At 36.5% G+C, this 15,762-nt stretch overlaps 1 protein-coding gene across 4 annotated transcripts in view; it reads right to left on the minus strand.

The window, feature by feature from the left end:
• CCDC186 (coiled-coil domain containing 186) overlaps positions 1-15,762 on the minus strand; it is a 41,913-nt gene that overhangs the window by 11,284 nt on the left and 14,867 nt on the right. For 2 of the 4 annotated variants that reach the window (XM_059661481.1, XM_059661483.1), the window contains exons 3-11: positions 14,796-14,831; positions 12,868-12,994; positions 10,320-10,448; positions 8,089-8,301; positions 6,344-6,463; positions 4,365-4,469; positions 3,836-3,934; positions 3,379-3,465; positions 2,357-2,499 (exon numbers count right to left, since the gene is read on the minus strand). In XM_059661481.1, the coding sequence (XP_059517464.1) occupies positions 2,357-2,499; positions 3,379-3,465; positions 3,836-3,934; positions 4,365-4,469; positions 6,344-6,463; positions 8,089-8,301; positions 10,320-10,448; positions 12,868-12,994; positions 14,796-14,831 (1,059 nt within the window). The remainder of the gene's footprint in view (positions 1-2,356; positions 2,500-3,378; positions 3,466-3,835; positions 3,935-4,364; positions 4,470-6,343; positions 6,464-8,088; positions 8,302-10,319; positions 10,449-12,867; positions 12,995-14,795; positions 14,832-15,762) is intronic. The other 2 variants (XM_059661482.1, XM_059661484.1) reach the window with 2 other exon arrangements.

Consider the following 15,762-nt stretch of genomic DNA (forward strand, 5'->3'; position numbering starts at 1 on the left):
GAGAATGAATTCTTGTGGGTCCTAACAAACAGATGTTCAACATTGATGAGGATAAGGACTGCACTATATCCCTGGCACTTAATACAGGGCTTAGCACATAGAAGATAATCAATCAACATTTGTTAACCAACTATTGCTGGAATAAAAGAGTGAAAGGGGAGAAGGCACAGAGGGAGAAGCAAGGAACAGGTCACTAATGACCCTCCAAGCCATGTTAAGGCATCTGAACTCACGAGGCAATCATTGGAATATTTTGAGAAAATTTCCTTTTTAAAAAGATGCTAACTGCAGTGTGGGAAATGGATTAAAAGGGAAGAAAAAAATTTAGAAACTGTGGCAGTTTTTAGAGCTGAGAATGCCTTGGACAATAGTAGTAGCAACAGGAATATGAAAGTAAACAGACTGAAAGGCATTAAAGAGACATCACTAATAATACTTTGTGTCTGGTTAGATATGTGAGGGGAAGGACAGAGGGCCAAGGTGTCCCATGTAGATGCTACTCATCACTCATCTCAGGGACATCACAGAAACATAGTTGGGGTGGGAAAGATGAAGCTTTGGACATACTAAAGTCTGAGGTGTCTTTGATACTTTCGTATTTAGAACTCAGTAAAAAGGGCTGAAAATGACAGGCCAGTCCTGCAGCATACTTTAAGAATAGTTAGGATCATCCAGGGTTATGATAAAAGAAGGACAAAAAAATTTTTTGAGAGAATGAGAAGGCTTACGAGGAGTCTGAGAAAAAGAGTGGCCAACAAGTGGGGAGGATTACTAGGAGAACATACGACAAAATGAAGCCAGAGGCATGACAAGAAAGGTAAGGGCCCTGGCTGGTGTGGCTCAGTTGGTTGGACATTGTCCCATGCACTGAGAGGTTGCTGGTTCGATTCCTGGTCAGGGCACATGCCTGGGTTGTGGGCTAGATCCCCAGTAGGAGGCATGCAGGAGGCAATTGATCAATGTTACACTCCCACCTCAATGTTTCTCTCTTCTCCCTTCCTCTCTCTCTAAAAATCAATAAACTGCTAATGAATGAATGAAAGAAAAGGAAGGAAGGAAGGAAGGAAGGAAGGAAGGAAGGAAGGAAGGAAGGAAGGAAGGAAGGAAGGAAGGAAGGAAGGAAAGAGGGAAGGAGGAAGGAGTTTAGTGGTATGTATTAATACTGAAAACTCAAGTCAGGTTTAGTCTGAGGAAGTGTCTACTAGATTTAAGGAGGCATAGCAGTTTTTAATGGAATGTTGGGATAGAAGTTTGGATGAGTAGAGAAGGTTAGAAGAACAAAGAAGTACTAGTAAATGAAGGACAGGTAGAGATGACCCTATAAAGATGTGTGGCTGTGAAGGAAAGGAGAAGGTAGGCGAAGGTCACTGGAGCTTGATGTTTGTAAGATATAATAATATTTACATGTAGAAAGAAAACAAAGTCAGTAGAAAGAGAGCGGTAAGAGAAAAGGATAAAGAAAGAATAATCAACGAGAAGGCAGAGGCGCATGGGACCCACAGATGAAGTAGAGAACAATTCCACTCAGGGAGGAACAGGAACATTTCTTCCATAACAGAAGGAAATGAAGGAAGAACGGTTGTAGAGGTAGGCACGTTCAGGGGATGAATAGCAAGAGGTTTTGAACTTGTCAACTGATAGCTCCAGTTTCTTCTGTGCAGTCAGAGTAAATAGTAAAGCGAGAAGGAAGATGAGCAGTGTGAAGAAAGCCGTAAGGTTTAGAAGAGATGCTAAGAAGATGGGGGAGAAGGCTCTAAGGACACATGATAGGATTTGAGGTGCATTAATATTCCCAGGTGAGGTTGCTAACCATGGGTTTATAGCAGTATCACTCTGGAAGATGGTGAAGATTTCTTTAGCAACACTCAGCAGCCTGGGTATGAGAAGTATTTGGATTCAACCTGAATCCATGCTCTGCCAGGTGATGTCGTGAGTAGTTTAGCTCAAGGGTTTTATAAGAAGCCAAGGAATAACTTCCGATCCTGACCTCAAGCTACATGCAAACAAAGATACAGATATAGATGTATATCCAACTTGTAGGAGAAAAAGTCACTATTGTGTGTAAGTAACAGAATTTGAAAGCTAAGTAATGAATAAAGAAACCAAAGTACATTCTGTCTTATAAACTGCTACTGACAATGTTCAGGAAATATAAACTTTGATTTTTTAGAAGCCATGATGGGAACTTCATAGATAATCCAAAAGATTTCAAGAAAGACCAAAACTTAAAATTTTTTAGCCAGTAAAATTTTTAAATTATTCTTGTTTGATGCAATAATTGCATTTAAAAATAGAAACTTGGGATAGAATTTAAAAGCCTGTTGATTAGCACAAACAGAAATTGCTCATTTTATACCTTTGATATTGCTCCTGTATCTGATCTGCAATTTTCATTTTGTCCAAGAAGTTCTGAATTTCAGCTTTCTGGCGATTAATAATTTCCTTATATTTCGATAATTCATCTTCTGTTCTTAATCGCTCATCTTCTAGACATTTCACCTATCAAAATCATAACCAAGTTTAACTACAAACAATATTTTCTTGTTCCTTATTAGCTATTTCAGGTAGTGGTTACATATGAACAACCTAAGCTGAATTCTGAAGCAGTGTTAGTTAATGCGAAGAAAACATAATGGGAAGTTAAAGTCCTGGGTTTCATCTCAGATTTCCTCTGATTTAGCCATGGGAATTTCAGTATATCACTTTATTTTTGCTGAATCTCCATTTCTTCACCTGAAAAGAGGACATACCTCTCCTACCTACCTCAAGGAACTGGCGTGGAGAACAAAGAAGTGTACAGGGAAAACACTTTGAAAATTACTGTGCTTGCAAACTCAAAGTGTAACGTTACTTAAAAGCCTATTTCTAAATAAATGAATGATATACAATGGTACTGTTTCACAATTACATTAAAAGAGATATTAGTCTTACAATAAAGACAATAAACACTGAAAAGAACTTAATAGATTGTTAGAAATTAAAACTGTATACAAGACTATTAAATATACCCAGGAGAAGTAAAAAGAAACTCTATTATTTTCTCATAGTCACAGTTCTAAAATCCAATTATCTTTCCAATTAATTTGCTGATAAAACTGCCTTTGGATCAGAGGCCCAAGGATAAGTTATAGATCCAGCAAATGTGTTAAAAAACAGGAATGTTGGGAACACTTGGAGGGGGTTGAAGTAGAAGACATTCTCATTTCCGTAAGAGAGTCCATTTTATTGCTAGGGAATTGATATTCTACCCCTATGAGTTCTTTCATTTAAGAAAACTTCTAATTAAATACCCTTTCCCCAACAGTTTAAAAATCAGAATGAGTCCAAAATTAAAAATGTTTACCCTTCGTCTTGAGTCACGACCAAAGATCTAATTACCTTTGTTCTCAGTGTCCGTAGCTCATCCATGCCCTCCTTAAATGTCCTCTTCAGATCCTCCAGTTCCTTGATTTTGGCATGATGCATCTTTTAGAAAGTTTAAAAGAAACCACAGATCATTATGTAGTAAACTAGATCCTGCTCCTCCCAAAGGCTTTAAAAGTAGATGACAATGAGTACTCATTATTTCTCTCCTGTATTTATTAAACAATCTAGGGCAGTGGTCGGCAAATTCATTAGTCAACAAAGCCAAATATCAACAATACAACAACTGAAATTTCTTTTGAGAGCCAAATGTTTTAAACGTAAACTATATAGGTAGGTACACTGTTATTAACTTAATTAGGGTACTCCTAAGGCTTAGGAAGAGCCACACTCAAAGGGCCAAAGAGCCACATGTGGTTCGCAAGCCGCAGTTTGCCGACCACGGATCTAGGGTATACAAAGAACTACTCACCTCTAGCTGGTCAGATTTTTCCTGCATTTGTTTTTCGAGCTCTCCTTTTGTGACTCTGAGCTTGGCATCAAGCTCATTTGATTTAATTTCTTCTGACTCCTAATGGAAAATAAATTTTAAAGGAATGACTTAATTTTTAAAGTTTTATACTTTGAAAAGTGAAGAAAGCTTTTGCAATTAAGTGTGTTGATTAAGAAATACATAGTATATATATCTACAAATGATTACTTCATTGAAAGACTTTAAATGTTAATTTTGCAAGAACAAGAATTGCATACCTAAGATATGTAACATAATATACAGTGGTTTTTCTGAACTTATACATCTACAAACATGTACTCTTTATTCTTCTGACGTTTTCTAGTGTTTTTATTTAGTTAATGAGATCTCTATATAAGCTACAAGTATTTTGACATCAGAAATAAACCAAATACATCCCACACTTCAAATATTACAGATACAACCTTTAATGAAACAATGTTAATATTGGCATAATTTGTTACTAATCTATTTGAAAAGTTAAGCATACCTGGTATGTTTTTATCATATCCTGACAATTTTTTCGTATCTGATCTGCTTCTTCCTTTGCTTGGGTTAACTTTGTTGTTGTCTCTTTGAGTTTATCTTTGGTTTCCTGCATTGATAAAAGGACAGTGACAAACGTGGGCACAATGATGTGTAGGAACAATGACCAGGGCAGAGAAAGTTTTTGTCTCAGCACTGCCACCGAGGGGCTGAATAATTAAAGTCATTAAATAAAGTTAAATTTCATAAGGTTCTCAGCAAATCACTAGAATTTACTAACTAACCTGGTAAGACAACAAGAGCACACAGAGAAGACAATTCTTTGGTTATGGAAGTGGTATCTATTAAAAACTGCTTTCTTATAGATTCATGCTGCAGTTTGGTTTCTATTCCTAACCACTCTCCTGAAACAACAATTCTGAAGGTTTGCAGGGACTACTCTCTCGTCAAATTCAATTACTTCCTTTTTCTCCTTTCTTCTTCTTCTTGACTTTGCTCCAGTTCTGACCACTCCCTACTCGTTGAACATCCTTCCTGTTTCCATTACAAGACAGTCTGCTGTTCTCTCCCTCTTTATTATTGCCTTCTCTAGCTCCTCAACTGCCTGTTTCCTGTGGCGATTTCCCAAGATCCATCCCTGCCCTCAGCTCTTTCTCCATATTCTGCAGAGTCCACATCCAGTCCCAGGGGTCTGGCGATCACGTTGATTTCAAATGAAAACATCTCTTCCTCACAGCTACCCTTCAGAAAGGGGCAAATGCTGCTCTTGTGCTTCCCATCGATAGGATCCAGGGCATCCCTGGATTGTAACAACTGGCACAGTGGACCACAGCTTATGTGTTTTCCCCTTTGGGAAGCAGCACCTAGCTCAGAACTTGCCCCTTAATAATGGTGCAAGTAATGTTTGTTGAATTAATAAAGGAAACATAATATATAAACCTTCTGTTCTAGTTAGGGTGGTCTTCCCAAATACCAATAGTTTTTCCCTTTTTTTCTTATTGTTCCTCCACTTGTAATACCTTTCCTTTCATCTCTTGAACCACCTATACTTCATCTATCCTTCACATATTGCTTCTTATATGTCATTTGTTTTTGTATAAACCTAGCATACAATTAAGTATTTACTTATATACTTTTAGTTGCTGTTTATAATAATAATTTGACTTGTATTAAAATTCAGTGTCACTTTTAAAATATAAATATTTGGAGACTTTTTCTAATATATATACTTTTTAAATGTTAGAATATTATTCCAACAAGAGGACACAGAGAGAGAAACTTTATCTGGTGTCCCCTCCCCCCAACTTCTATATGATCAGTAACTAAAACAGAGTCTGACACACAGGAGGTACTCACTTCATTCACTCAAAAAATAGCAATTGAGAGATTTCTATATGCCAAATAAATACTTATTAAATAAATAACTGAATAAGAGAAAAGTGAGAATCACATTAAATGTATGTTGATTAAGGTATTAACTACATTTCATTCACTGATTCATTCATTCAGTATTCATTGAGCAACTACCATGTACCAGGCATTGTACTATGCTCTGGGGAAACAGTGGTGCTTAGAAAAACAGACAAAATCTCTACTCTCACAAGCTGATATTCTAGATGAAGGTACATAATAAATAAAACACATAAGTGAAAATGTTGTATTAGATAGTGACAAGTGCTAAGGAGTAAAAATAAAGACATGAGAAAGTCTGGGGGCAGGTGTTGAAAATTCAGACAGGGTAGCCAGGGAACCTTCCATTGGGAACGATGGGTGAAGACTTGAGAGCAGTCAGCAAGATTTGCTAAGGGACTAGATATGGTGACTGAGAACTCAAGGCTAAATCTAAGGTTTGCAATCACCAAATATGCAGGCCCAGGCTATCCTACAAGAGTCACTAAATTAAACTTTATGCCTCATTAACTATTACTGCATTTGCTTTTAAAACTGATTCTAATGATTTTTCCATTGCATCACAGTACTTACCTTGTGCAAATCCATTTCCACTTTTAATTTGTTTTGTGCCCATTTTACTTTAATGATGTGCGAGTTGATCTCTTCCTTTAGTTTGTCTATTTCTCTGATGAGTCTAGTAGTTTCACCTTCCTAAAATAATACCACTAGGTCATATTTTTCATTTTACAATCAACCAATTATTTGTGTATGTTTATACCACCTCAAAATAATCAATACAATAACACAATAATTCAGAAGATGGCACATTATTATGGCCTATAAGCCATAAAACTGATTTAAAGTGCAAATCATAAGAGAGCAGTAAAATCCTAAATCCTGTTTACAGACATAATTAACATATAACTTAACCAACTAGATATGTTGCAAGTACAAGCATACCTTTATTCTTCTCAACCACCTGGCTTTAAGGTAAAATAAGAATTAAATTGGTTTTGCCAGAATTTCTGAGACAATGACAACTTTCCTGAACTAAAAGTTAATTAATAAAAAAATAACATTAACCTGGCCAGCATGGCTCAGTGGTTGAGCATCAACCTATGAACCAGGAGGTCACGGTTCGATTCCGGTCAGGGCACATGCCTAGGTTGCAGGATCAACCCCAGTGTGGGCATGCAGAAAGCAGCGATCAATGAATCTCTCATCACTGATGTTTCTCTCTCTCTCTCTCTCTCTCTCTCTCTCTCTCTCTCTCTCTCTCTCTCCCTCTCCCTTCTTCTCTTAGATCAATAAAAACATATTTAAAAATAATAATAACATTCATCATCAAGAAGTGATAATCCACTGGAAATGAGACCATGCAATCAGGCTGCTAGTTAACGCAAGGACTCTGAATAGCTCAGTAATTAAATCTCTTCAGACAGCCGAAACCGGTTTGGCTCAGTGGATAGAGCATCAGCCTGTGGACTGAGAGGTCCCAGGTTCGATTCTGGTCAAGGGCATGTACCTGGGTTGCGGGCACATCCCCAGTGGGAGATGTGCAGGAGGCAGCTGATTGATGTTTCTGACTCTCTCTTTCTCTCCCTTCCTCTTTGTAAAAAATCAATAAAATATGTTTAAAAAAAAAATCTCTTCGGACAGCATCTAAGAACAATGTTTGTTTGTTTATTTTGTTAATCCTCACCCAAGGACATTTTTTCCATTGATTTTTAGAGAGAGTGGAAGGGATGGGTAGAGACAGAGAGAAACACTGATTGGTTGCCTCCCACACACACCCCAAATGGGGCTGGGGATCCTGCAACTGAGGTACATGCCCTTGACTAGAATTGAACTCAAGACCCTCAGTCCATGGGCCAATGCTCTAACCACTGAGAAAAATTGGCTAGGGCTAAGAACATGTTTTTTTACCCAAAAAAATGCAAATTCTATTCTATGATGAGTGTTACATTAGGATTCTGGTTAAATGATACTTATTAAACCATTAACACTTTGACACTACTATGTATATATCTTGCCAAAATCTTCCTTTGAGGCACAAACTAATTTCTTCAACATATAGATTTAATGAAAAAGTTGTTTAAAATAGTTATCAAGAAAAAGTTATCTAATAAACAACATATGTTAATTTCTCATCTTTTTCCAGTAACATTTTCTGCACACAGGTAACAACTGGAATTACTAAGGCATTCATATACTTAGAAGATAAACTAAACAACTTGATGTTTAATAGTGGTTTAACCATGGTAAGTTATGATTCTCTGATTAAGAAAAAGCAAACAGAATACATTTCAAATAAGGTACAATAGCGCAAGTTATACCTTTGTTTCATACAGTTGGTGCAAACGTCCTTTCTCTTGAGAAAGCAACTTAATTTTGTTAGTGTTTTTCTCAGTTTCTTTATTTGCATCTCTAAGTTTCCTCTCAAGTATCTCTTTTTCCTTTCGGAGGTCTAAAGCTTCTTTCTCACCTCTTACATACTTCATTATCATTGCTTCTTTTTCCTGGCGAGCCTCTTCACATTTCTTATTGGCCTTTGAAAAAAAGTATCTAGCATTAAATTTTTCAAATAAAGCTAAATTTTTAAAATATCATTTTTCTATAATATTACCAATGTATTTTTTGGTTTTGGAACAACATTCCCAGGAACTGTGTCGTGAAATTTTAAAAAGGAAAGGAAAAATTCAAAATTATAGATAAACAATAAACAAATTAATGTCACTAATACTTATTTTACCCTTTCCTATTCCTTTTATTTTGGCTGATATGGCTGCTATGTTCTATTTACTTCCCTGGATCCACTTTCCCACTCTTTCCCATCCACCCTGTGCTCCAGCAAGAGGACCTCAGACACCACAGTAACAAGTTTCCTTGCCTCAGACTTCCAGTTGGTTCAGCCAACAGGAGTCACTAGACAGAGATCAGGAAGGTAGGCAGAGAGGGAGATCTGGCTCCTCCAGAGTCACCACAGGTTGGAAAGGAGACTGCTCTGGTCAGGTGCTCTCTCTATACAACCACTGTCTCTGAGTTGCACGACCTGTGCCCTTTTCTATTCCTTTAGCCCAGGGGTGGGGATTGTCCAGCTCTCAAGCCATAGGAGGCCTGCAAAATCCTTCGGTCTGGCCCTGCCGAGGCATTAGGGGTGAGTTAATTAAATGGTTGATCAAATTTAGCAGGCTAATTTTTCAGTTGATAATTTGTATGGCCTATGAATGATATCATAAATATCCAATGGCCCTTGGCAGAAAAAAGGTTGCCCACCCTGCTTTAGCCCAAAGAGCAATAATGGCTCCACCAGCAGCTCCAGGACCCTTCATTTTCCCTTGTTGGGCAACCTAAATCTTGCCCATACCTTTGTAAAAGTCCTTTTATTAAATTCTCCTCAAATCACTAGTTTCTGTTTTCTGCCAGGACGCTTACTGCACGGCTAACAATTTTCTAAAATCTATAAACTTAGCTCCCTCATAAAAAAAAAAAGTATATAAAATATACTAATTAATGATCATCTGATTTCCTATATATGAAAAGCTTTCTAAAGTATTTCATATTTAATAATACCCAATTGAATTGTTACATCTATATACTCATTTCAAATTCCATAGTGTAAGCTTCTACTCCAAATTCTAAAATTTTATACAAAAACTTCTACAGATAGCCCTTCAATTAAGTAATTTATAGTTTGTAAGTACGATGAAACACATATTTACTTAAGCTTTAGGGGTTTTCAATGGCAGATAATGGTAAGCACCAACTGATACTGTAAGTTGATGGTGCCAAAGTGTCAGGATATTATAGGAAAAGCTCCTATGCTCTTATGAAAAGTGTCTAAAAAATATGTTCCCTGAAGTTCTGGTACAGCAGATAAGCACATCTAATAAATATTCAAATATTACACATACACATTTCCAGGTCCCACCCTAAAGAATGGCAGCACCCACTTCACGGAGCTGTTGGGAGTATTATGTCAGCCCATTTATAGGCACAGATAAAGGAAGAAGAGCCAGTAAAAGTCTTTGGATTTGACCAGTTTAAGATGTTTATCACTGACTTCAATGAAGATAAAGCATGAACAAACAAGATAATCAATAGGATTCAATAGGCAACTAAAATTATTAGGTATATTAAACAGGGCAGAAAACAGTTATAAAAAAAAAGATATACAGTAAGATCTCCATCAAGTAGGGAAAAAAGTGTATGAATATGTGTAACTTCTACAGGCATACATAATAAGATACATAACAAAATATCAATTATTAGCTATGGACCAAGGAATGGGATATAAAGGGATTGGAGCAGGAAGGGAGAAGTACAAATGAAGAAGGACTTTCATTTTTCATTCTACACATTTCCTAAGTTATTAAACTATTTGTTGTAAGTAGCACATTATTTTTATATTGCTTTAGCATTTTTTAAAAAGTTAATTTTTATAGGGATAAAATTATCCATTCCTAAAACACCACTGATGTCCAAAATCATCTAACAGGATTAGTTTACTTTCATAAACAAGAGAGAATCACCAGAAAGTTAATAATGATAATGACTTGAAAAATACCTGTTCCATCCGATGGGCCATCTCTTTGTGCAACTGCTGAACTGCATTTTTAGTTGCAGTATCTTGAGCTATTAGTTTATCTTTGGAAGCTTTAACTTCTTTATTAAGTTCCTCTATTTTTGATTCTAACTGTAAAGAAAATTATTTCCATATTATTTTTATAGCTGTATCAAAACAGATCATCACTACCACAAATAAATATATACAATATAAACACAAGGAAAGCAACGAATATATTTCAAAAAGTAAATGTTAGCAATGTTTCTGTATCTCATTAGAATTAAGTTAGTATAAATCTGGAGCAGATTCTGATTAGATGGATGGTAAGCTTTAGAGCAAGCATGTCAAACTCGCAGCCTACAACGAATATTTTTGCATCCCAGCCAATATAATGGCATGTAAGAACCATTTTAATAAAAATTTTGTGACTTAATTTTTACAATATCCTGTTATACATATTCTATAAAAATAAAAGCGTAATATGCTAATTAGACCAGACAGCCAGAGGTCCTTCCGGATGACCTTCCAGACAAAGCCAGGGCTACAAGGGCCAAGCCCCTTGCATGAATTTCATGCATTGGGCCTCTAGTTATTAATAACGAACTACAACGTTCGCTAATGACTGATTACTATAATTGTGTTGCATTCATTTCCCTTAAGCCCCTACGCACAGGTGCACCATTTCTCTCCTCTAATACTAGCAGCGAATATTTTAGCAGCCAATTGCCACGTCATTAGTTTTGAACAGACTTTTCTTGTGTGTGCAACAGGAAATATTTCACTTTCTGAGAACAAGAAAAATAGATTTGTGTTACACTTATTAATTTGTGCAGTTATTCAGTGTCTGCTAAGTTAATGTTCAAGAAAAAATATTAATTTTCATTAAAATGTTCTATTATTTTATGTTAATGATTACTCATTTATTTCAGCCCTTTGCATGTCTCTACCTATGAAAATTGAAGCTTTTGTTGTTTTGCAGCCCATATAAATTTAAACTTTGTTTATTTGGCCCATGTTAGCCTTTGAGTTTGACATGCTTGCTCTAGAGTAATTACTATGGAAATAACTAAAAAGTATAGTGAAAATATCATAAAAGAAATGTAAATATTACATGCAAAAGAAAATAGTTAATAGATAAACAGGGGAACAAAAAAACATGAGACAAAAAATTAAAACTGGGAGATATAAATCCAACTGTTAATAATATTAAATGACAGCAAATTAAATAATAATATCAAATGGCAGAGACTGTCAGATTGGAATAAAAAAACAAGATCCCAAATATGTTGTCTACAAGAGATGCTTTAGATCCAAAGATATAAATAGACAAACTAAAAGGATGAAAAAAATTGCTATTTGCATATATCATGCAAACAGCAAATGTAAGAAAGTAAGAAAGTAAGAGTGCTACACTAAATATCAGACGGGCAGGCTGGGGGGAGGGGCCGTAGCAGTTGGTGGGCCAGCCCCACCCCCAATCGGGGTGGGGGGCAATCAGGGGTAGGGCCAGCCAGGGGGCGGGGCTGAGGGCAGTTGGCTGGTCAGCCCCGCCCCCTGGTCGACACTTCTGGTCAAACTCCCAATCGAGGGGACAATTTGCATATTAGCCTTTTATTATATAGGATTATCTATTATCTACTGTTATTCTCATTATATAACTTTCTGTGAAAGATGACACAAAAGACTCTTAAGGCTAGAATGCTTCTAATCCTGTCTACAGAAGAAAAAGCAGCTCAAAAAAATAAAGAGCAGCTCAATTTTGCTACCAGTCTAAATATTCACTTTACTGATCCATGAAGAAAGGGATTAGGGAAGAAGTGTGTGTGTGTGGGGGGGGGGGGGGGGGGAGGGAGAGGGGAGGGAGGAAGAGGGGAGGTGAAGAAAGATAAGGCTGGGGAAGCCAGCTAGCCAGATAAAATCTGAAGTAGGAGAGCCAAAGTTCACAGTATAGTTTATATTAAACTATAAGGTTAAAAATATTCTAATGCCATATATAAATTTTTATATATTGTTTTTTCCTTTAATTGGTAAAAACAGTCTATCTGCCAAATCAAATCGTCTTCTCAGATTTCTACCAATATAGAATACAATCACAAATCACATAAAAATATTGATTCCCATTTCATAAGAGAATGCTTTACATACCAAGCAACCCTCTAACTTAAAAGGCAAAACTTTTATTTATACAGAAATTTCCAGGAATGTACTTATTTTATAAATTAGAAGCCCGGTGCATGAAATTTGTGCACTTGGGGGTTCCCTCAGTCCGGCTTGTGCCCTCTCGCAGCCCAGGAGCACTCGGATGATGTCCGACTGACAGCTTAGGCCATCATTAGTCAGACATCATTAGCACTGCTGGCTTCAGGCTGAGCGGTGCTCCCCTCCCCGTGGGAGCACACTGGCCACCAGGGGGCAGCTCCTGCATTGAGCGTCTGCCTCCTGGTTGTTAGTGTGCATCATAGCAACCGGTCGTTCTGCTGTTCGATTTGCATATTAGCCTTTTATTATATAGGATTGAAATGTAGTCTTTAAAGATTTGTCTTTTTACCTGTTTAATTGTGTTCATATGCTGCTTCTCTGTTTCTGTTCTTTTTTTTAGTTCTTCTCTTAAATTGTCTTTTTCTGAACATATATCTAAAATGAGCTCCTGATGCTTCTTATTTTCTTTAATTAACCTAAATATGAAAAGGACAGTATAAGTAAGACATAATTTAAAAAGGAAATATGGAATATAATCTGTATGCAGATTAGAGTGTAGATACTTATGACTAATAAGGCAACATTCCTAAGAAATCCTTTTGTAATAACACATTACACTTTGGGGGGGGAAAAAATTCTCTGGCCAATCAGACTATTAACATTTTTCTAGAAATCTGTATATTCCAAATCAAGTGAATATGCTCAGAAAAAAACACACCACACTCTTTTAAGCTTATGTCTTTGGGCATCACAATTATGAACTTCATCCCTTCAGCACTTGAATCCATTCAGATCAGCAATCCTCAAAGAGGGGTAATTTTGCCCCTCCATGTATTTGTCTGGAGACATTTTTGGTCGCCACAACAGGGATGGCGATTGCTACTGGCTTCTTGTGAGTGGAGGCCTAGGACACTAAACATCTTACAAACAAAGAATGACCTAGCCCCAAACATCAACAGTGCTGAGGTTGAGAAATCTTACTTTAGATTTTAAAAATACTTTACTGCTATTTTAATAGTTATAGAAGAGTAGTCAATGTAAAATAGCAAAAGCTTAAGCAGACATTTAATTTGAATCCCCTAGAAAAGTATAAATAAACCTTAAAAATTACCTGCAATAAGGTCAGATATCTAAGAAGGTTAACAGCTGATATTTTAGGATTATTAATAGCAACAGCTATTACTTAAAATTTATTGCACAATTACTACTTACTAAGTTTAGCTTTAATTGCATTTCATTTAATACTCAAGTTTATGAAATTAAAGTGAAATAATAATTATCTTTTTAATGAATTTTTTAAAAAAACCTGAAGCCTAGAACGTGTTCCAGTTCATACAGCTAGTAAGTGGTTGAACTGAGATTTGAACCCAGCTATAATTCTTTAGCCCAGGTCTTTACATCTACTTTGAAGATCTCTCATTTCACTCAACAAATGTTTATAGGGGTACCTACTATGTACCTATATTATTCTGCATTTTAAAGGTCCATCAGCAAACCATCCCTGCCCACAGGGAGCTTATATTCTAAGGGAGAATATTAAAATAAACAACAAATAGATGTGTAATAAAATCCCTGGTAGTGATTAAGTCCTATTAACAAAGCTAAAGAAAGGAAGGCTCTAGGACAGACAGTAACTTGAGCTGTGATTTTTAGATAAGGTGGTCAGGGTAGGCCTTTCTAAGGACCACGGGACTACAGTGAGGAAGAAAATCATGCAAATATTTGGAAAAGAGAAAAATTTAACATTCATGAAAAAAAATTTTTTTTAATATATTCTATTGATTTTTTACAGAGAGGAAGGGAGAGAGATAGAGAGTTAGAAACATCAATGAGAGAGAAACATCGATCAGCTGCCTCCTGCACATCTCCTACTGGGGATGTGCCCGCAACCCAGGTACATGCCCTTGACCGGAATCGAACCTGGGACCTTTCAGTCCGCAGGCCGATGCTCTATCCACTGAGCCAAACCGGTTTCGGCACATTCATGAAAATTTAAGACAAAGGAACTGAAAGGCAGTTTTAGAACTAACCTGAGTCATGAAGCATTTAATTGAGTTAAAAACATTGTGTAACAAAGGATTAACCAAGATTTAAAATGACAATATCTGACACTTTTATAATGCCTTACTATACACAAAACAATCTCATCAGGTAAGTATCACCCCCTTCATACGGAAGGATAATCTTTGACTCAGAGGTTGATTTGGCTGGAAAAAGGGCTTGCAAATGGCAGTGGGCATCTTCCAACTCTGGGACTCTGACCAGAACTGTGCTTACCCGTCTACCATGCTGCCACTGTCCAGACAGGAGAGACTAAAAGAGAGGAATTAAATTTAACTAGAAAATTAGGAATATAGAAAATTAATAACCTAACTAATTCATTTCAGATACCACATTAAAAATCCTCTGAAATCAGACTAGGCTCAGATTTTAACTTTGCTATTTACTAGCATGTGACCTTGAACAAATGCTTAATCTATTTGTGCTTCAGTCACTTCATCTGGAAAATATAACAGTTCATACCAAACAGGGTTGCTGTAAGGATTCTATGAGTTAAAATATGTAAAGTGCCAGGCATGATTAACAGCATGTTAAGTGTTTGCTGCTATTATTATTAAATGTTCATCTTATAATTTACAAGAGAGGCATGAAAGTGATTAAGAGTCCAGATCTAAGGAAAGTGGAAGAGGCATCAGGGATAATCTCAAAGGGAAGGTCTAAAAAAATAAGTAGAGATAGCAGGGAAATGAGGAAGTTACCCTGAAAAGCAAGAATGGCAACAACACTGATGGTTTCAAGTACAAAGTCATATAGTTTATTCAAAATAGCAGCATTCCAGGAAGAATATGAGTGGGACTAGCAGCAATTAGTTTTGGGGTAGTATTAAAAAGGTCTTGGAGTCTCAAAACAGATTCGTGCACTCATATTCACAGCAGCATTATTCACAATAGCCAAAAGCTGGAAGCAACCCAAATGTCCACTGATAGATGAATGAATAAACAAAATGTGGTATATACATACAAAGAAATATTATTCAGCCTTAAAAAGGAAGAAAATTCTGACACATGCTACAGTATGGATAAACCCTTAAGACAGGTGCTAAGTGAAATAAGCTGGTCACTAATGGCAAATTACTATATATGATTTCATTTATATGAAACATCAAGAGTAGTCAAACTCTTAGAAACAAAGTACAGTTGATCCTTGAAAAACAGGGGGCTTGGGGCACAGACCCTTGGGCAAT

Source organism: Myotis daubentonii, chromosome 13 (assembly GCF_963259705.1).
Source record: "Myotis daubentonii chromosome 13, mMyoDau2.1, whole genome shotgun sequence".
Lineage (NCBI taxonomy): Eukaryota > Metazoa > Chordata > Mammalia > Chiroptera > Vespertilionidae > Myotis > Myotis daubentonii.